General features: G+C 46.4%; 1 protein-coding gene across 1 annotated transcript in view; it reads right to left on the reverse strand.

Annotated features, from left to right (window-relative positions):
• The window catches only part of LOC147706821 (ATP-binding cassette sub-family C member 10-like), a 1,330,844-nt gene that overhangs the window by 991,807 nt on the left and 315,885 nt on the right, over positions 1–23,152 (reverse strand). Inside the window, 1 exon segment of the mRNA XM_086925587.1 lies at positions 9,095–9,266. Within this exon segment, the coding sequence (XP_086781713.1) occupies positions 9,095–9,266 (172 nt within the window).

Genomic DNA, 23,152 nt, shown 5'->3' on the forward strand with positions numbered 1-23,152 from the left:
CTCTCTGAGGGACTGGTTCCCCGGGAGTTGAAGGAGGCCATGGTCAAGCCTATTAGGAAAAATACCTCCACCCCCTGGTCGGACATGACAAATCTGAGGCCAATATCCCTCTTACCGTTCATCAGCAAGTTGATGGAGAAGCATGTGAATCACCATCTTTCCAGCTTCATTGAGCAAACCAGCAGTCTGGACCACTCTCAGTCAGGGTTCAGGCCTAGGTATAGCACCGAAACGGCTCTTCTTTCTGTCACAGATGCTATACGCCTGTCCCTGGATAGAGGAATGTCAGTGGTGTTGGTGCTGTTGGACTTGTCCGCAGCATTCGACACCATATCCCACGCCATCCTCCTTACCAGATTAAAGGAGATTGGTATTGATAGATCTGCCTTGGCGTGGTTTACCAGCTTTCTCTCCGAGCGTACCCAGAAGGTGAATATGGGCCCTTTCAGCTCCCCCTCGGCCAGCATCACCAGAGGAGTCCCGCATGGCTCCTGTCTTAGCCCTACGTTGTTTAACGTATATGTCTCCCCGTTGGCTAATATTATGAGGTCCTTCGGGTTTATGCCCATCTCTTACGCTGACGACACGCAGCTGCTGTTCACTTTTAAAAAATTTACCCCGGAGATAAGACAATCTTTCTCCAACGGCATGACTGCGACCGCCAACTGGATGGCCACGAACTTTCTCCAGTGCAATGTGGGAAAGTCCGAGGTCATGTTATTCGGAGAGGCAAAAATCCTGTGGACCCCTGACTGGTGGCCCTCCAGTCTGGGGCAGGCCCCCTCCCCTAAACAGGTGGTGAAAGACCTGGGGGTTCGTTTAGATCACGACCTCACCCTTGCCCACCATGCCAGCACCACGGCGGGATCCTGCTTCCACATTATAAGCCTCCTGCGGAAGGTGTTCCCCCTTCTTCCAGACTACACAAGAAAGACCTTGGTCCAGGCCCTCATTCTGAGCCGCCTGGACTACTGTAATGGCCTTTTCTTGGGAGCTAACGAAGGAGTGCTTAATAAACTGCAGGTGGTTCAGAACACCGCGGCCCGCCTGGTGACCAATGCCCCCCCTAGAACTCCATCTCTGCCCCTTCTCAAGGCCCTCCACTGGCTTCCCATCCGGAAACGGGTGGAATTCAAGATTTGTTGTGTGGTACACAAGAGTCTCTACAACCTCGGTCCTCACTATTTGGCCGAGAAATTTGTATACCACCGCCCCTGCCGCAATCTCAGGTCCAGCAACCAACTGTTACTCCAGGTTCCTAGACACTACAAGACCAGACAGGGAGGTCGTGCCCTTTCCATTATGGGCCCGCGCCTATGGAACAATCTCCCTCTTTCCCTTAGAGAGTGCCCGAGCCATCTGGCCTTTAGGAAGCTCCTAAAAACAACTCTATTCGAGTTTGGAGTGCTGTTTGTCCTGTTCCCCACAGCTCCGCGAGGAGATACACCTTCGGGTGTGATGCCGGCGCGTTACAAGCCCATAAATAAATAAATAAATAAACTTGTACCTCTGTCCACTTGCTGACCTTGCAGAGAGTTATGGTCTTGCTTTAATGACCTATGCAGACGACTCGCAAATCCTTTTCTCACTTTCCAAATCTGATCCGTCTGCCCCATCTGCACTCAAAACAGGCCTTCACGAAGTTTTTAACTGGATGTCGGATAACCAATTAAAACTTAATGGAGAGAAAACAGAGATCCTCCTCTTAGGGAAAAGCAAGGATCTCTGGAGTGATCCCCATTGGCCGACGTCGTTGGGTAGGCTCCCGCCACCAGCCACCCAGGTTAGAAACCTTGGGGTTATCATAGATGATGGACTATCTATGATGCAGCAAGCCAACAAAGTGGCAGGCATGTGCTTCACTATTCTTAGATGGCTACGCAAAATTGTCTGGATGTTACCGCCTATTACCCAGAAGACCGTAGTCAATGCCTTAGTTACATCTCGGCTTGACTATGGGAACATCCTCTACCTGGGCTCCAACAAAGCAGTGATAAGACGCCTGCAGCTTGTGCAAAACTCTGCTGCTAGACTGCTATGCAGAATCCCTAGATCTGCTAGGATCACAAAACATCTTAGGGATCTGCACTGGCTAAGGGTGGAAAATCGGATTTGATTCAAAGCCCTGAACTATCTGTTTAAAATCAAAGCTGGCACTGCCCCCAGGTACTTACAGGATCTTGCCAAGCCCTATTTCCCCAACCGCAACTTTCGCTCTTGTACAGCAGCGAATTTTGCTGTTCCCAGGTACAAACTGGCCAGAATGGGTGGGAGATCCTTTTCCTACCTAGGGCCCACCCTCTGGAACACACTCCCCCCCCACATACGCAAAGAAGAAAATCATCTGAGATTTAGAAAAAGTGTTAAAACTTGGCTGTTTGACAAATAGTTGGCTGCTGACTGTCTCCTCTCCTGTTGTGTTTTGGGCTCTGTTATCTTGGCGCCGGGAAACCCTTTGTGGGTAGCTGCGCGCCTTATAAGTGCTATAAAATAAATAAATAAATAAATAAATAAATGCAGTAGGCTTGGACCAGAGAAGGGGAGACTAAAAAATAATAAAGTCTTGCCAGAGAGAGATGAGGAATCGAAAAGAAGATAAAACCATTTAGTTCAGGTTTTAAATTAGCCAATACATCCTTCAATCCATGGGTATGTATTAAGTTGAACACAGCCTGGATGACCTTTGGGTACTTCCAAAGTTTATCAGATTTCCAGGTGCTCAAAGAATTATAGGAAGTGGCCAATGTACTAATTCCTCATTTACTCAATTGATTATACCGGGTCATCTAAGTTGCTTCCATAAATAGCCTAAATAGTTTGGCCCTGTACAAAAAACAAAGCTTTTTTGGAAGTAAGATTATAAATTGTCGAGATCATGCTTCTAGAATCCATTAAGCAATTTCCCTTTTTGCCCTCCCCCTCACTCCTCTCCGCCCCCCTACCCGCCCCTCTCCTTCCACATCCAATAGCATGTTCCTGGCCTTCTCCCTTCTTCTTACATTTCTTGCACCTTTTGTATTAGATTTCTCATGTCCCGTCCCAAGAAGGAATGCCATCCAAAGATGCAAAGAAGAACATTACCTTTCCCCCCACTGCAAACCTCTTGCACTCCTTCCCCCCCACACCCTTCCCCCCTACAAATGAACAGTCATGAAAAACCCTGAATGATGGTAAGCTTGTGTGAGATCCAATCACCAGGCTGCTAAAATCCTATATGTAAATCGGCCTGTTCCTGGAGTTCTAAACCACCTATATTCAATAATATAGAAAATGTGAGAGAAAAAAAAAGATTTTCAAAATGTAACCAATTTGCCAAATATAAAAGGTCTCAATTTAGTTCAGTCTTGTTCTCGTCTCTTTCTTGCCGTGATATCATTTAAATGTTCTCCAGCCTTGATTTCCGACAGAAAAACCTGAGTAGAGCCGTCAACTATGACTTTCAGTCTGGCCGGATTCATTAGATACACTTGATCGCCTTGCTGTTGGAAAGGGGATATCAATTGGCGAATCTCCACCTGCGCTCTACAGTTGCATGACAGAAATCAGGCTTGGCAAAATTTTTTATTCCATTTGCTTCTTTTGAGAGTTAGGTCTGGCCTGATCATACACCAATTGCCTCAAAGAAAATTCCCCCCCCCCCAAAAAAAACCCTGGGCTTCTCACTGTTGGAGCCACTGCCACCTCGTCTCTGTTTTATATTAAAGGGGAAATGATGTGCCCTTTGGACCCCCTGGTCCCAGTTCCAATTGGTCTGTGCGCGGAACGCTTCTCGGAGTAGTCTAACGATGAACCCTCTAGGGTCATCCCCTTCGACGCCTTCGGGAATCCCCAGTAACCGTAGGTTGTTCCTTCGTTGCCTGTTTTCTTGCTCTTCCATTTTGGCCATTAGATCTGTTAAGCAAGCCTCATGAGAGGCTCCTTGATCTTTCACATTGGCTACTTCTGACTCCAAGGTCTCTGTCCATGCCTCCACCATTGAGACCTGGTCACCGATGTCTGTACAGATCTTGTCTAGCTTTCTAATGCCACCTTGGAGCTTTTTGGCAGCCCCTTTGGCAACAAGGCTGTCTGATCTAGCTTCCTCTTGGAACTGTTTTATGGAATTCAATATAGAGGCCAAAGAAGGTTCGGATAGATGTTCAGTAGCAAGTTGCGGGCTCTCCTCATGCTGACAATTGGAGGCATCCCAAGGGGAAATGAGCTGAGGGAATCTGAATTGTCCCACTTAAGCTGATTGCACCTTTTGCTACGTGGTTTCCTTTTCTGTTGAATAGTTTTCATAGTGGACATAGGGTCATATTCATTCTCAATGGACATGCGGGTTTCACTTGAGCTGATAATATAATTCTCTGAGCCAGATATAGACCCATCGTATACGGAAAAAAACGTTTTCACCAGCTGGAAACCGGGTCTGGGGGCTATATAGGGTCAGGGCTATCTGTAGGTTCCCTATTAGCCACCTTATTGAACTCCTTATCTCTGCTGACCTGATGATTTCCTTTTCCCTCATTAAGGGCACTTACATCCGAAGTGCATGTTAGAGGTTCTGGAGTCACCACTAGTCTTAAGGCATCACTCAGAGGCGCAGTTCCCTGCTCTGGGGTCCCCTGACACAAGTCATTAAAGTCGCCCCCTGTTGGTGTGCTTACTTCCGTGATTATGGAGGGCCCCATGAGTACAGGAAAATGTTTACTGATAGAAGGTGATTAGCCCAAGCCTCCCACTGCACCTTCTTTCAGTGTACCAGTTCCTCCAGGTTTCCCCATATTTTTCTTAATGGCCCCTGGGTCCCGTTTACCTTTTAAAGGAGGCTCCAGTTTTTCAGGTTTCTCCGTGTCACCTTGAGCCAAAACTGTTTTGGTTTTTAAGTTCTTCTTCCCCCGGGTGGTCATGTTGCCTTCACTTCGTCTTTGTCTGTGTGGCGCCAATCCTACAGGTTTCCCCGATCCTGTTGTCAGCTTGGATCTTACATGGACCCACTCACAGAATGCTTTCCAGACCCTTATCTCAGCCGAAAAGCCTGCAACACACCGGCAGGTCAGTCCGACCGTGGCAAAGATTGATACTCAGTGTTTTTTCATCCTGCTACACACCGCCGTTTCTGAGGCTCCAGGCGTTTTGCTCGCGGACATTAGCGTGGCAGGTCAGCTAATCCTCCGCCGACTGACTGCTGCATTCTGTACCAGCTGACGTGGTGCTCACACTAGCCTGGCTGTTGTGATTTCACTGAGTGATCATGTGTTGAGAACCATGCATGCAAGTGGGTGTTGAGGTGCAACACACCGTGAAGTCAGTCCGACCGTGGCAAAGATTGATACTCAGTGTTTTTTCATCCCGTTACACGCCGCCGTTTCTGAGGCTCCAGGCGTTTTGCTCGTGGACATCAGCGTGGCAGGTCAGCTAATCGTCCGCCGACTGTCGATGCTCCCAGCGGGCGGCGTGACGATTGGAAAGACGTGGTGCTCACACCTGCGCCATCTCTGTTCGCAAGGGCCCCCTAGTAGGTCTCCCAGACTGGACTATTGTAATTCCCTTTATTTGGGCAATAACAAGGGCCTTGTACATCATCTGCAACTGAGTATCAATGTTTGCCACGGTCGGACTGACCTGCCGGTGTGTTGCACGTCAACAGCCACTTGCATGCATGCTTCTCAACACACGATCACTCAGTGAAATCACAACTGAAAAATGGGGCCTGCCGAGTAGTAATGCACCCCACATCCTGTTTATTTCAGAGATCTGGCTCAACCCCTCATTGGCTTCCGACATCACCACAGCAGTCCCAGTGGGCTACAATATCGCTCTCTGGACCTCCTTCACAAGCCAGGAGTAGGGCTTGCTTTCATCTGCAAGGAATCGTATCCTGGTACAGAATGCAGCAGCCAGGCTAGGGATGGATCTTCCTAAATATCACTCAGTCTTGGGATCTCTTCGCAAGCTGCACTGGCTCCCCTCAAATCGAAGACTTTTGTTCAAAGATCTCTGCCTTACTCATAAGGCTTTTTATGACCCAGGCTCAGAGGCTATGAAAGGGTTTTTTTGCTCTGTATCACCTCTACACAGCTTAGATCAGCTAGTAAAAATCTGCTGATAGTCCCTAGGTTTAAGAGAGCTAGATGGGAAGCAGAGCATTCTCAGTTGCTGCTGCCAGGCTCTGAAATTCCCTCCCTGCTGAGATTTCGGGACAAGTGTCCCACTCTCTGATCAGCAAAGCTTTGAAGACCTGGCTTTTTACAGGTACATCTGTCTGAGTCCTACTCATCATCATCATCAAGAAATACTTTATTCGGTTCAATTTTCAAAACCATAAAAGTACAAGACACACATAAAAAAATGGTCCAAAGATCACAATACATCATTAAAAGGAAGAAAAGACAAGCATTAATAAAAACATTACAGAGTAAAATACTAGATTCAGTTATACAATAGGCAAAGTTAGCAATGGCTATTCTACATCCAATTGATCTTATTACCCAATCTCACAGCAATGGTTAGAAATTTGGCCACATTATAAATTTCCCAGATATCAGTTAACATCTGAAGGTATAATAAAGCTGGTTTAACCTGCCTGAACCCTCTCCCCTTTAACAGGGGAATTATAAATGTTTTCCTAATGGTTTTAAAGTGGGTACAAAAGAACAGGTAATGGGCGGTATCCATAATTGAGTAGCCATCACAGTTACAGATGTTCAGTTCCGAGTCCCTGGTCCAGCCAGGGCGGCCGGTAATTAACAAATGGACTTTATTCAATCGGAGCTTAGTCAGAAGGTACCTATGACTTGGGTTATTGACGTCCTTCAAATAAAGTTCCGGTTCATGATCTGAAGAGACAATCAGTTGATGAGACAGAGGGTTTTATCAGCTCCCTGTTTTCTCTGTCCATTCCACTATACAACAGAAAAGTGTTCTTAGTCCACTTCAAATCAGCCTTCACGAGGGCGGTAGGATTACTCTATTTCTGTCCGTCAGTTCCTATCGCAGTGCCTTAACGCCTCCGGGCTAAGTTTGTACTTTAGAAAATTAATATTCATTCATTCGAGGAGAATGTAGGCTCTTGAGTCGATGGTGAGCAGAGCAACGAAGTTGGTGATGAGTTTGCTGAAGTTGGTGTTGAGTTTGGTAAAGGTGGCTCGTGGTCTGGGTGGTCAGCAGGCGAGAGTTCCATTCAGAATAACGTTTTCGGAGATTTGCAGCTTGAAGTGCAGGTGTTCCATGAAAGGGGCTGGCGTTCTCTGTGGATTTTGTGCATCTGATACGATTCCTTGTAGATGAAAGCGAGCCCTACTCCTGGCTTGTGAAGGAGATCCATAGAGCGATAATGTAGCCCACTGGGACTGCTGTGGTGATGTCGGGAGCCAATGAGGGGTTGAGCCAGATCTCTGAGATAAACAGGATGTGGGGTGCATTACTACTCGGCAGGCCCCATTTTTCAGTTGTGATTTCACTGAGTGATCGTGTGTTGAGAAGCATGCATGCAAGTGGGTGTTGACGTGCAGGATTTTTGAGGCTTGTGATGTAGGGTAGGGGTGTAGGTATTGTTGGTGCATGTGTGGTGTGTATGTTGGGAAGGGGTGGCAAGGGCGCTGTTAGTATTTGCGTAGGGGCGTGGCTGCCAGAGAACCAGCAGTGTGTGCATTTGAGAACTCCTACTGTGGTGTGAGGCAAGGCAACAGTTGGAAGAATGGCATCTGGGCTCTAGCGACCTAAGGAGTGCTGCAGAGTATCACTGGGCAGTGATCGGACCAGGGTTCTTGGTGCTGGCTTGGTCTAGGAGTGGACCAGCAAAGACGAGCTTGCCTTTCATTATGTCTCTTTACTCTGGCACAGAGAATCGCACATGATCTAAAAAGAAGGACAAAAGTTTACTTACCATACCCCGAATGACACTTAAGTCCAATGACTGTAGGGGCTTTACTTATTTGGGCCTATATTTCTTGAAATCGTTACCAAGCTATATCAGGAAAATCACTTCCCTTTGCTCATGTAAACAGGCCCCAGTGTAGGATTAATACCTGCCCAGAAATACATTTTTACTTTTTTGTACCAGGTGACCAGGGTGTCTCAATTAGTTATTGCAGGTATGTTTTGTAGCACACTGACATCTCAACTTTTGAGTCACTTCATAACATTAATTACAGGGGGGACAGATCCCATGGTGTTTATATGCAGCAAGGGCTGTTGCCAGTGTGGGATCTGATATAAATGTTTAATATTGACATCAGTCGGTATCCAGAAGAGTTCAGTCCGAATCTGAAGTGAAAACTCAATCTGCCATTCTCCATTTACTGCATATCAAATACTATTCACTGGAGAATATTTTTGTGTCCTTTCTCTTCGATATTCTTCCATTGAATCATAACCCTTTTTAAGGGGGTCCTCAAAAAGAATCACAATTCACCCTCTCCTAGGGCTCAGATCACTACTAAGTACTGTGAGTTATTTTCAATGATCGGCTGGTGAGACGCATATCCTAGGTTTATGAATGGTTCACCTTTGGTCATTTTGTCATCACGGTCTACAAATGCTGGTTTCAGTTAGCCAAAGCATTGTCTAAAATGTTCAGTCTTCAGCAGTTTCCTAAAACAAAGAGACATGGGTTTGCTCTCAGTGATGAATTGAGGATGTTGGAGTGTTTCAGCTCTTCTATTACTAATGCCTAACACCATGTGTCTATGAATAAGACCAGAGTAGTAACACTTACAGAATTAGTACTGGATTAAACAAATCGTCTCTACTTTACAAAAGACTGGGTGGTGTCAACGTGTTTGATAATCCAGGGAGGCCAGTTCTGCGGGGGCTTCAGGGATGGGTTGGAGGTGTTGAGTCTATTATCTGAACACATAAAAAGATCTAGAGTGCGTTCTTACCAACAAATATGACTGGAATTGCCTTAAGACTGGGAAGGTAGTTTCAGAAGTGGGATAACTGAGGTAGGTCTACCCAGATGTAGAAATCACCCACAATAATAGGAATAAAAGAGAAGGCGCAGCCATGCAGCTGGCATAACCGCTGCCACTATTCAATCATATGCAAGTCAATGATTTCACATTTATATGACATATGGTATGCTGCATGTATCTGGGCTTTTACTCACACTGAGATCATACGTCAGCGCACAGGCCTCAACCACTTCCTGGTAGAAACTGGCAATGAACCTTTTCCCAAACAGGATGTTCTCTCTCACTGTGTCAAACTGTATCCAAGGCTCCTGTGCCACGAAGCCGAATCCATACTCTAAATCGGAGATGAATAAACAGCCGCCTTTTCTGAAAAAAAGTAAGCAACACCAGAAAGACATACTGAAGTGCAAGGACTTGAGTAGCATGAACTCTTCTTAAAAATGCTTTGTGGCAGTGTCATGGGAATTGAGTTTTTCATAATAGTGGAATAGAGCATATAGGTTAGTTATCTGTAATGAAGTATTATTTATAAAGGTGCATTGCTCAGGATTCTTCTGTGTAATGCATTTTGGTGCTAATTCATACTAGAATATTTAAGAATCTTTGTTATAATAGGGCACCCATAGGAATGATGCCTAAGCTTTTTTACAGGTACCTCTACCTACACGATGACAACATATGATGCTGTTTTCTTTCGTTTTAAATTGGGGCCCTAAATGACTACGGACAACACACAAATGACTCCAAGGCAGTACAAACATATCAGACTGACCTACTTAGATTTAAAACTGAATGCAAGACAAAGATGTGACAAACCCTGTGAAACCTCTGCTATTTCTACAAGAGGTTAATGTCACATGTTTAATTCTCAGCAGGCCTGCTGAGTCTCTAATCCTTCAAGGTAGTTATGATGACGTTGCGAAATATTGTCATCACGTAGACTCACATATTGTTAAATAGACAACTAGTTTTTATTAGTTATATTCTTTATAGTAGGGTCTCAGACAACAGTATATCCTCTTATACCATGAGTACTGAGCTCCTGTCATCCAAGGCTTGCATGTTATTTTAATTTGTAACAAGCACAACTCACCCCAGGAGGGGTATATTGGTGCAGACATGAGACAAAGGCAACAGCAGCAGCTTTATCAGAACAAAGTTTTCTTAAGTGCTTTCCTGAAGAAAAAGTAATCTAAACACGTTTGAATATGATGCAATAGTTTGTTCCAATAAAAAGGAGCTAGGTAAGAAAAGGACATGCAACTCGAACAGCCCTTTTGACGCAAGGAACATTTAATAGTGTTATTCCAAGATCCAAGGAGTCTAAGGGCGATAGTGCCTACGTTGTGAAGCTAGCTAGCAAGGGCCTTTTTCAATCAGGGCTTTTTGTGCAAGGCAATACATTTGCAAAATATTTATCTTCCGGACCGGTAGCCGATGTAAGGCACACAGGAGGGGAGCAGATGCAGCTCTGATGGAAGAATGCAAATGAGGCGAGCTGCAGTGTTCTGCACAAACATCTCATATGCCAAAGCCATTAGTACATTACCGTAGTCTAGATGGCTTCTCACACAAGCCTGAACCACTGATTTCCTTGCTGTGGGAGGAATGGAAAGGCTCTTCTGAGTAGGTGCATTATTTGAAACCAGGAGCCCAAGATCGACATCACCTGCTCTTTCATATGAAGAGGTTGGTCAAGAAGGACTCCCAAGGTCTTAAACACCCATTTGGCTGTGGGAGCAATGCTACTTTCTGTGGGCCACCAGTCAGAAGCCCACAGTTGTTTACTCATAAATCATACATAATTGTTAAATGATAGAAACCTATTTTAATTAATGTTAGGTTACAACTGGTGAGGGTCGTGGGCACGACAGCCACCAAGATGGGCGCATACTTGTGAGGCTGCGGACCTGGTGGTTCTCTTCTTGCTGTTTGTCACCACCAAAGCCCTCACATTCCGCGTGGCGTGATTGGCTGAAGATGTGGTGAACTGGGCGGCCATGGGAGAGGTGGCGGGCTGGAGTTTTTGATATCTGCAACCGGAGGAGAGAAGGGGCGAGTCCGCACAGCCTTGAAGAGTCAGGGGCCGCAGGTGAGTCTGAGGCAAAGATCATCCAATCTTGTAGGTCAATTGCGGCCCCCACCCTCCTTTTCCACACCAGTTTGAGGAAAGTGAATAGTTCGCCCCAGTGGGGTGCGCCTGCCATCCTCCCGGGTCTGCAAACTGCGAGACTGCGGCCTACTAAAGAGGCGCGGGTGTGTGTGCTGGGACCTAAGCAGGAGCGGCGGACTGCCTGGCTCTGGCATGACCGTGCCTGGGGCCAGGACCTGCTCCCTACAGCTACACCCGATCCAAAAGAAATCATTGTGTGGCTAACGCAACACCTTCAATAATGCAGTGAGTGCTTTCCTGCATGATGGTCCCTGCTCTGCATGACATCACCCGCTTCGTGCCATCTAATACAGTGAGAAATGATGCACTGCAGCCCTCCATTGCCCGCCGATGCCTACCCATCCAAAGGAGACCTATAGGGGCCAAGCAAACAAGCTACAGTAATAACTGAGAGCAGTAATCCTATAGCCCCCGCTGACTCTGACACACCACGAGGTGCCCTGCCTTGCACACCCTCCATTCTCTCTGGATTACAAGACTGCTGTGCCGCCCGGTGGGGGTTGGGCATCTCTAGCAGCGTACTCCCATGAATAACTGGGCCTAAGATAGCTGCCTGGACCTTACCTATTTGTGCAAGAAAAAGCAGGGAAAGAGAAGGGGGAAAAGCACACAACACCCTGGGTATATGGAGTATTGGCCATAAAGCTAGAACATTACTTTGCTGGGGCCCGCAATAGGACACTTTGACCCCAAACAGAGGAGGCTCATCTCCGACCGAGCCGGCCCTGCTGGGAACCGGTGATCCCAATCGGATACTGAGGAGGCCCCGGGGTATGGCACTGATGAGACCCCCCATGTGATATCTCCACCGTAATGCTCAGGCTTCGGCGCTATGGAGGCACAGTTTGACACACTGGCAGGCTGCATGGACAAGTTGGGAGAGTGGATGGACAGGCAGGGGACCTGGATCAAAGGCTCAAAAGAAAGAATTTCCAGCTTAGACGACACCACCACAACAATGCAGAAGTGCTTAGACAAAATGGAGAGTATACTAAAGCAAGTGGCTACCAAGAATGAGGACCTAGAGGGTCGATCCCGCAGGAATAACATCTACATTTCCAGCAACGGTCCGTCCAGGTAAGAGAGGTGGGGCCCAACATAGGGCCACAAGGGAAAATTAATTATTTATATAATTTTCCCTTGCGGTAGTATGTTGAAATCCCCCCCACCTGGCCCCACCCCTCTTACCTGCACGGGCCGCGGCAGCACATTTCTGGCATTGCAGAAACTACCAACATGGGACGGCCCAAGGACTTCGTCGAGCAACTCCTAACGACCCTCTTAGAATACTCCAGCTTCTCAGCTATCTTTGCAGAGGAGCAGGTGCATCGATGCTTGCGACAGCATCCCCCAGAGGGCGCACCGCCACAATATCTTACAGCCCGTCTCCTCAACTCCAGACACAGAGATACCACACTCCGGATAGCCCGAGACAGGGGTCCCTTGCAATACTACGATCCAAGCATTTCTATGTTCCCGGACTTCACTCCAACTGTACAAAAAGCCAGGCCGAAATACGATGTGAAAAACACACTCCACAAGTTAGGCATTTGATACTCCATGCTCTACCCGGCTCGCTTGAGAGGGAATCACAAGCTGCCACTTCAAGATCTTGAATACCCCCGCAGATGCATCGGCCTTCTGTAAAACTGTCTGCGCAGGATCCCCCATTGCCAACCAACCACCCAGTGGCCATGTTGGATCGGAGGGCCGTGACCGACCACCATCGACCTCTCGAGACAAAGCTACATGAGGAGGTCGGATCTAATGTGGGGGGACTTGTGCTGTTGAAACTATACTACACATGCCAGACATTGCTGTTCATTATACTGCATCCAGCCAAAGTAACTGAACCTTATATTGGCGACTGCACCACACCAGTTTACATATCTGTTCTTTATGGGACTGCTGGTGTCCGAGTTGTCGCCACGCCCTATTGGTGTTCACCAACTCTTACTACTCGGGGTTTTGTTTCTTTTTTTTAACTGGTTTAACGGGATTCACTGAATATTCTTCAATCTAGTATGAGTGGGGGGTGGGGTATTATCAGGATGTTCTTACATTGTGACAGAAATGTTTATAGATGCTGCACATCATGCTTTCATACACCCTGCTCACATTGCCACATGTTGCCTTCATTTTAAATCCTACATTGTCTCAGCATACCCTTGCTCCACAATATGGTTAAAACAGTTAAACAATCAGTCATTTCGTGGAACGTAAGTGGTATTATTAATACGCATAAAGGGAAGCAAGTACTGTCAAATCTTAATAGGCACTCCATTAGAATTGCCCTTCTTTTGCATTTAACCCCGCGCTCTGAGCATGACTTCACCAATACCTGGGGTACACAGCTCTATTTCTCATGCTACCGTTCATATTCCCATGGCACTTGTATTTTTATAAATAGAACAGTGCCGTTTTGCTGTCATTCCCATTGTTCGGACCCCGGGAGGGCCGGTATCTTCTCCTGCATGGCACACTTGGGGACTTAAAAAGATGATTATTATGCACATGATAATCTTTCAGAAAAATGCATAAGTATGTAGATATGACAGCACCTAGCCAGTGTGGGCTTACTGATCACTTAGGGACTTGCATAAAAGTAAAAGATAAGGATATAATTTTTAAAGGAATACAACAGAATGAAGTAAAAAGTTAGACATGATGATGAAAATAAAATTGTACAGAAGATGAATGCTAAAGTATCACTTTCTCATCATTTTAGCCACGGGTATTATAGCAAAGACCAAAGCAGATTTCCTGACGAAGGCGACCGCCGAAACGCGTTGTTCCTGAACCGGAGGCACTTCGAGGACTTCTTCATTTTATACATCAGACAGACAGTTTGTATAGAAATAAAATCCTGCACTATCAAGAGGAACACTTTGTTTGGCTGGCTCAGCTAACACAAGTAAACAACTTTTTTACTTAAGGTTAAAGCATCAATTTTAATTGGAACTCAGACCTTGACATCTTTATGTGCAACTGAAAACCGAAACCTATTCTAATCGAAAGAAGCAATACATTTAACGGATTAATCTGATTGTTTTAAGGGAACGACCAATATATCCAGAGCACCTGTATTTGCAAACTAGAAACGGAGTTGTCACGTCGGATTCAAGACGGATATACACGCATATACAGTTAAAGATAACCTACGCTTGAGAAACAAAGCCTGGTCCCATGTTAAACCTGATACAAATCTAAAAAATAAATCTATTGGAAGCCACGACGTCCACATAAACAAGCCACGGGTATTATAGCAAAGACCAAAGCAGATTTCCTGACGAAGGCGACCGCCGAAACGCGTGGAAGGAACTAATTCTGCGTTTATATGAAGTTTCAAACAGAAATGATGTTTTTTATATGATTCAGATTTTATGTGAAACTATCCTAATGTTTTGTATGTGAAAATGTCTTTTGTAAACTAAAAAAATTGACAGTATATATACAAAAAAGATAAAACAAGGAGATAAAAAGAAAAAAAGAAAGATTAGAAACATAACTACAAAGAGAAAAAAATATCAAAGATGCATAAAAAATAAATAACATCAATCAGATCTCTATGAGTGGAAAATGAGTTATTATATAATACATGTCTAAGATACTCATGAATAACTAGTACACATAACCCGGTGTGTTCATTCCTTTCCCAAAAACACTTGGGGACCAAAGCATTTTGTTAGTAAAAATGTATGCTCCAAACATAGATGACCCAGATTTTTCCAGAGACCTCTGCTCCCGGTTAGATAGTTTCTAGGTGGATCGCCTCAAATTAGAAAGTGCCCTTAACATGCCACACTGTCTGTAAACTTAGCGCGCAACCACCTGATAAACCTTGGGCCAGGGAAGTATTATGACACATAACTGATACCAACACACTGCACGACGCATGGTGGACCCACCATCCCACTGTTCCCGGGATCTTATTTTATTCAACACCGCACTCAGTTTCATCATGTTAGATTACTGGTTCCTGTCGGCTGTCGCCCATTCATGGGTGTCAGATATTAATATTATTTTACGGACACTCTTGGACCACAACCCCGTCCTTTTGAAAACCCGGATTCCACATGGCTATTGCCTTGAGTATAGCTGACGATATCATGGCGATGTGCTACCGGACCAAGGGCCTCATTTATGAAAAGTGACGCATCGCTGAGTGAAAACAGCGATGCGTCACTTTTCACTGCGCACTCCTTGCGACACCAATGATGCGTCATATTTAATGTATGACGCATCATGTCGCAAGGACTTACAGATACGTCAGTATTTCTGAACTATCTGTAAGCGCAAAAGTGACGCATTGCTGGAGTGTGTCACAAAAGTGACGCAACTCCAGCAATGCGTCCTTTCACATGGGGAAAGCCCTATGTGAAAGGGCTTGCGTCAGTCTTACGCCTGCTGTGAGGCAGGCGCAAGATTTTGACGCAACAGCATCCTAAAAGTGACGCAGTAAAATCTCATAGATTTCACTGCGTCACTATTACGAGGCTTTTTGCGGGGGAACGCCCCCCCCTGCATACATTATACCTGACGCAGGTATAATGTGGCGCAGGGGTTTAAAAAGTGACGCACCTACCTAGATGCGTCACTTTTTAAATATGGCGCAACAAGACACATATTTTACTCCGCTGGTGCGTCACAAAAAGTGACGCACCGGCGGCGCAAAACTGACGCAAGGCCTCATAAATAAGGGCCCAAGTGTTCTGTAGTGAGTTGCAAAGCTCCATCATCAAATATTTCGGGATTGACAATGGAACTGTGTCAATGCAGGCAACCCTGTGGGAGGCCTTCACAGTATACATCTGGGGGAGGGAGGAAGGGGGTGTATTTCCAAACATGTGGGTATCCTTCGAGACATCCGTACGGCGAGATATGGAGCTTAAGGCGGTGGCCAAAGGGGATACAGGGATGACCAGTTGCATCAACGGGCAGAGCTCCTGGCTGAGTACGGGGATATAGTGGAAAGGGAAATTGAGTACATGTGTAAAAGATTCTCAGGCCCGCCGCTAAGGAGAGGGGGAGCAACCAGGTGGCACCCTTGCATGTCTCTCAGGGGTGGGGACCGCATCATGGCTAAATTACGGACCTATTATCATGAGCTGTATGCCTCTCATACCCCTCACACTCCTGATGCAATATCTTCATGTCTTGCAGAAATTGCAATGGTCTGGCTTACAGATGGCCAAAGACAATTCAAGAGTGAATCATTAATGCTGGAAGAAGTGATACAAGCTATTGACACATTGGATGTATCTAAGGCGCCCGGCCTCGATTAATTAAATGGGGCTTTCTATAAAGCCTTTAAGCAGCAGATTGGCACGCATCTTTTGGCATTATATAACTAGTCAATAATGACAGGTATCCTTGTTAAAACCTGGCAAGGACCCCAGCAACTCTGCTTCGTACCGCCCCTTATCATTGTTAAGACTCAGATAATAAAATCTTAGCTAAAGTGCTACCTACCAGACTGGCGCTGGAAATGGAACAACTTAATTTCCTTGGCACAATCTGGCATTGTTCCACACAGATCGACCTCCCTAGATCTTAGAACCGTCTTTGCAGTGCTTAATAAGATCTCCCCCTCCACTTGTGCGGCCGTAGCCCTGTTAGATGCAGAAAAGGTCTTAGATTCTCTTGATTGGCCTTTCCTCAGGGCCGGTCTGGGTAAACTATAATAATCCACATTTGTAAAGTGCAATCAATCACCCGTAAGGATCTCCAGGCACTGGGGGCCATCGGTAAGATTAAGCAAGCTATTTCCCAGAGTCACATGGTGCTCGCCTAATCTGCTGCAGGTGCCGGGGCCCCAGATTCCAGCGTCAGTTGCCCTGGCCGCAGCGCCAAAACTCGCACTGGCATGCTTCCCCCATTCATTACACTGATAATGCTTTTATACACCAACCCAGGTGCTCAAATACGAGTGAACGGCGCCCTGGCTGATGCATTTCCAAATATACGTGGCACCCGGAAGAGATGGCCATTGTGTCCCCTTCTATTCATAATTGTGATTGAACCCCTGGAGATAGCACAATTTGGCAATCTCTCTGGCCTTCGCATAAACTGGGCCAATTCATCTGCCGTGGGCTCCGGATCTCGGTGAAGAGACCTTCCACGAAGGCCTCCAAATCCGGCCCCTCCGCACCTTCCTCCAGGATTCAAATCAGAATGTTCTCCCTTCGGGACCTATTTTCCAAGTCCTCTGCCTTCAGGAGGACCTGGTGGAGTTGCGTCTGGAGAGCTTGCTGTGTATCCTGTAACTTACAGGAGCGAGAATCCAACTCCTGCGCCTGTTCTTCCACTTCCCATACTCTGGACTCCAAGGCATCAACATCGCGCTGCAGTGTTTTCATCCGCTCAGTGAAGTCAGCCTTCAGTTGATCTATGGATTACTGTAGGTCCTTAATTTCTAGGCAAAGCTCTGCTTTAAAGTCCCTCAGAGAAGCAACTAGATCTTCTCTGGTAAGCGCCATCTTGCGCAACTGTTCCCCTTTGATGTGGGCTTGGCCCTTCTCAGATGCAGCAAAGTAGCTTGAGACCTTGTTTGCCGCCTTCTTGGTGGCATAAGGGCAGCGAAACATGCCTACCTTCGCCGGGTTGCAAGCTGCTCCTCTGGATGATAGCCTCTTGGGTGCTGTTGAGACTCGCACAATGGGTGCTTTATTGAAGCTTGACTTGTACGAGAGATCACACTGTGGGGACCATCTTAGGGTCAGGCGCCTGCAGAAATGCTATGTCATTTAGACTGGGATGTCGGAGTGTTAGCTTTCCTGGTCAGGTTGCGCTGAGTGAGAAGTGCGGCTCAGCCAAAAGTGCCCCATCATGCAGCGTTCATGTGGTTGCTTAGAACTGCATAACCACCTTGGATGTTTTCCCCAGATCAGGCTCCATCTTAAGGTCAGGCATGGGTCACAGTCCTCAGCCTCACCGGAGCAGTTTACTATAGGGGATAATTCACTAGGACAGCTCGCACCCATTAGAGGTGCACCGCCTCCGTGCCTCGCTCACCTCTTATTCACGACGCGACTGCGCTACCATCGCGTTCCCCCCAAAGAGCTGCGTCTTGGCTCGCGGCTCTGCACAGTCATCAGATGCGGCGTGAAAGCTGTGTTGAGGCTCGACCAGCTCCCCACAGCCTCTCTTCGCAATGAACAGTCTCACTGTCTTGTCTGTCCCCACATAGTGATCTTTGCCTGACCCCTTGGGCTTCCCCCTCTGGGTCCTCCCAAGTCTGGAGCAGATTCAAAGAGACTGCTTGCTTGTCCCTTGTGAAGACCCAGGGCGTTGTCCTCCTTTACCACCACCGGGAATCCTCCCCCCTTAACATAACAACCCCAAACCCCCTGAAATGTTTAGGGGGTTTGGGGTTGGGGGTTAGGGGGGATGCCAACGGGCATCCAGCTCAGCAATTCTCTAAGTGGAGAATTATGGTTCCGGTCGTTACGGACAGGTTCCAGACCCCCCGTTCCTGCTTGATGTGAGAATAGAGAACCCTTGAGAAGTGTCAAGACCAGTACTAGTCAGGCGTATCATGTCCTTTCCCAGAATTGGGCACCATCGCTCTCAATTTCAGTATGTCTCTGATAGCGAGCTCCCCATAGGGGCGGTGTCCAAGAGTCACACAATTTGCGTGGTTCACCAACTCCAGTAGCACTTTCATTTCTCGCTTGACTTGCCCTTCAAGACTGTGCGCCAAGGCTGGACAGGTCTCTGTGTCGGTTCTGGTCCATTCGGAGAGCCAGAGCCACTTTCACCTTCGGAGATCGAGAGACCCAGAATGCAAAGACCGTCTGTCAAATCTGAGATGTGATGAGATTTATTTTTGCATTTGAAAGCGAGCCCAAAGGGGAAAGTGGTAGCGCACATTATCTTCGCGTAGTGTAGTGGTAATTGGACGTATCAACTGCCTACGTGCCAGTGTAGAGGGAGCCAGGTTCTGAAAGAGAGCAGACTTATAGCCTTGGAAAGAGATCTCTTCTTTTTCCTTGCGGCGCACTGGATCGCTGCTTTTGTTTTGAAGGAATGCATCTTAATGAGAACGTCTTCTCAAGTGAGTCAGCAGACACCAGAATGTGGTGTCCCCGCCCGGTGGACCCTTTCTATCATGATCTTCATTTACTGGGGGATCAAGATCTCAGCAAAGAGACCTTCCACGAAGGCCTCCGCACCTTTCTCCAGGTCTCAAATCCGAATCTTCTACCTTCGGGACCTATTTTCCAAGTCCTCTGCCTTCAGGATGACTTGGTGGAGTTGCGTCTGGAGAGCTTGCTGTGTATCCTGTAACTTAGAGGAGCAAGCGTCTGTTCTTCCACTTCCCATACTCTGGACCCCACAGCATCAACGTCGTGCTGCAGTGTTTTCCTCCGATCAGTGAAGTCAGCCTTCAGTTGATCTATGGTTGACCATAGGTCCTGCTTAATTTCCAAGCAAAGCTCTGCTTTGAAGTCCCTCAGAGAAGTCACTAGATCTTCTTTGGTAAGCGCCATCTTGCACAACTGTTCCCCTTTGATGTGGGCTTGGCCCTTCTCAGATGCAGCAAAGTAGCTTGTGGCCTTGGGTGCTGTCGAGACTCGCACAATGGGTGCTTTATTGAAACGTTAGGGATCATACTGTGGGGACCATCTTGGGGTCAGGCACCTGCAGAAATGCTATGTCATTTCGCCTGGGATGTCGATGTGTTAGCTTTCCTGGTCAGGTTGCGCTGAGTGAGAAGTGCGACTCAGCTGACCCAGCAGAGGTGCACCGCCTCCGTGCTTCGCTCACCTCTTATTCACGATGTGACTGCGCTACAATCGCATTCTCCCAAAGACCCGTGTCTTGGCTCGCAGCTCTGCACTGTCATCAGATGCGGTGTGAAAGCTGTGTTGAGCCTCAACCGGCACCCCACAGCCTCTCTGCGCAATCGGACACGCTGGTTTAGCCTTCAATGCTAGGGGCCTGTGACTTGTCACAGCCATTGGTAATTAGGGAGCTGCATCTTCCTTGTTGTTCGCGGTCCTCAGCATCATTTTGGGAACTCATCGCATCTTCGGCCCCTCATTAGTTTCACCTCGCTGTAGCTCAAACTGCGTGAAGTCAGAACTTCCCGGAGATTCCTTCTGGCTTCTTGCTGGACCGACCCAGGACAGATTAAGTACTCCACGTCCGCTGAGCCATCTTGCCTTACCACGCCCCATTTTGGAATTAAAAATTTTGACAGAACTTACATTTTGAATTACGCAGAAAGGGTAAAACTATTCTAAGACTTAGTTAGACCTGACTTTTAATTGCAACACTAGACATAGGAACATATTGATATTTTATATTCAGTACAAACTAACAATCTAGCTTCCAGACATTTTACACACACGTGTCATAACAACTAACTTGGTGACCTGCGTAGTCGCTGGACCAACTCGGTATACCTACATCACTTTCAATAAAGGAGATACGGTACCTATAGCATACAAAACACAGCTGTACACGAACTCTGAAATGCGTTTTGCATCCACTGAGAAAATACTCACAGCCGTACAGACTGCAGTAATGAGAGAGAGAGCCCTGGCTCTGGGCAAACGCATAATTGTCGTCACCCCAGTACCTACCTTAGAGGCGGTTACTAAAGCGAGCCTCCGTAATGCTAAACTCTACATCCAAGATGGATCCAATGGGCTAACTCTCTCAATGCAACAGATGTAGATTACAAATGTGAAGCTACATTACAAACACAAGCATTCTTGCAGAAAGAACAAGAATATCCTTTGCCGAATTAAGTGATGCCTCTAGATCGATATAAATATATCATTTATAGCCATGGATCTGCTCAACCTGCTGTAGGATCAAAACAGCAACATTCCGCAGCATAAGCAATTGTAAAAGGGCGCATGCAAGACAGAAAGTTTCTTCTGTGAGTAACACACACACAGTTCCTAGGGTACTGCACAGTTCAGTTGGCAGATTTAAAAGCCCTGATACTGGCACTACAAAATACGGATCGCGAATTCCCCACACTTATAGTGTGTGATTCATTTTATTGTGTCCATTCTTAAAAAGAATATCTTCACTATTGGGACCAAAATGGGTTTCGAGATTCGAAGAGTTGTACAATCAAGCACAAGATGCTTTGGGAACAAGTAGCAAAGCTGAAAGAAGGCCTGCCATGGGCTCATCTAATTCCTACACTGAGTCATCAGCATATTGGTGTTGAAGGGAATTCAATGGAGGAGGAAGTCGCCAAGGCAACAGTGAAAACTGCTACAGTTGCTTCAATTACTCATCAAGCACGAAAATAGACTGAACAACTATAATAGCTATCAATGCCACGCACAACAGCTCACCACCACCGAAAGGCTTTCCACTCAAGTACTACTACAAATTAGATGCACAAAGTATTATGTATGCTCAGATTCAAGGAGTGGGGGATAGAGTAATACTAAACTCTGATTGCAGATTCTGATTAATACTAGCCGCACACGAGGGTCTGGGTTCAGAACATACAGGGATTACTGCTAGATTTTCATTACTAAAGCAGTGCTAATGGTGGCTAGGTCTCACTAAACAGACCAAGGACTTTGTCCTTAAATGCGACATCTGCCAGCAGATGAAAGGCTCCACTATAGCATGTCCACTGCAAACACCTTTATTGCTCTCAGACAAAATTCACGCTTGTGTTTATTTGGATCACTGTGGCCACTTACATTTTGATGGGGCTTACAAGTACATTCTGGTGGCACTAGATGCATTTTCTAGATTCCTATTGGTTTGGCCACAGCGTTTGGCTGACGCCCAAACTGTTATAAAGGATTTGCGAAACTTTATAGGGACATACGCTATTGCCACATTACATTAGGACCAGGACCAGGCGTTTAGATCTCGGGCTTACAAAGAAGCCATGGGAAGTTTGGGCGTGGGCTTGTGGTACTCCTCCCCCTACCATCCAAAGGGAAATTTGGTAGTTGAGAGGAAGAACCAGGACTTAAAGCAATACTTAATAGATAGGAAATTAGGCTCAGTGGCATTTGGGTCAATAACCTATATGGGGTCCAGAGGGCACTTAACAACATGCCAAGAAAATCCCTGGGGGGGTTGTACACCCTATAAGCTCCTCTTTGGGGTGAAAATGTGGATCCCTGACCTCAACAGTGTCAGAGCAGTGGCAGCTGAAACTCTATTTTACATCAATGATCGTTTGTATGTTTTACAGAACGTAAAAGAATACAGAGCTTTACAAAGCAACGTCTAAGTAAAATGCACTGCCACTGGAGAAGTGGAAACAGTATCAACAAGACCAGCCTAGGTCCCGAAGATTGGAGATCTGGCCAGAGAAAAAATACAGGATATGAATTTGGGCCATCTTACAGAGCACCTGTACCGGTCCTGGCTGTTGAAGGTACCAGAACTGTACTTCTGCCTCTTGCCAGTCGCGGAGACAAAAGGTTTGTCTCCATTGATCTGATCAAACTACACTATGTGGCGAATTCTCAACAGTAGGCCACGTATGCTCCTGTGTAGCCGACGAGCTCCTCTTACTACCATACAGGAAGTTCAGATGGAAACTTTAATAACAACTGAAGACTCCACTTTCCAAACAGAGGCTGTTGACGAAAATAAAATGATGCTTCTCGCCATTGAAACAACTACAACAAGTAAAGAAATTTCAATTTGAAAACTTGACGTCTATGTCAACATGCCTCAGATCGAGTCATCTCCCAGTTGTACAAAACCTGCTGAGGTGCCAAAAATAGACTGGACGGCGTCTGGCTACTTCATGCATTATGACGATTTCTCATCGGAACCCAGTGAACCTGAATTGCAAACACCGCCACTCCCCTTAAAGCTACAAGTTTATTCTGTCTATCTTTGGCTGAAAAAGACACACCTTGTTGCACCCTGGATACATCTCTGGGTTACAATTGGATTACTTTTCCTAATACTCTGGATTGGTTTGGTGACCGTCTTTTTCTACTTCTGAATGGACATTATCTTCCAGAATGCTCTGCAGTCCAACATGTGAACTTGGTTTTAAAACCACATGCATCATCGCACAGTGAACTAAAGGACCTGTGAACATTACAGCGGTACCAGTTTTGAATGG

Source organism: Lissotriton vulgaris, chromosome 6 (genome assembly GCF_964263255.1).
Source record: "Lissotriton vulgaris chromosome 6, aLisVul1.2, whole genome shotgun sequence".
In the NCBI taxonomy this organism is placed as follows: Eukaryota; Metazoa; Chordata; class Amphibia; order Caudata; family Salamandridae; genus Lissotriton; species Lissotriton vulgaris.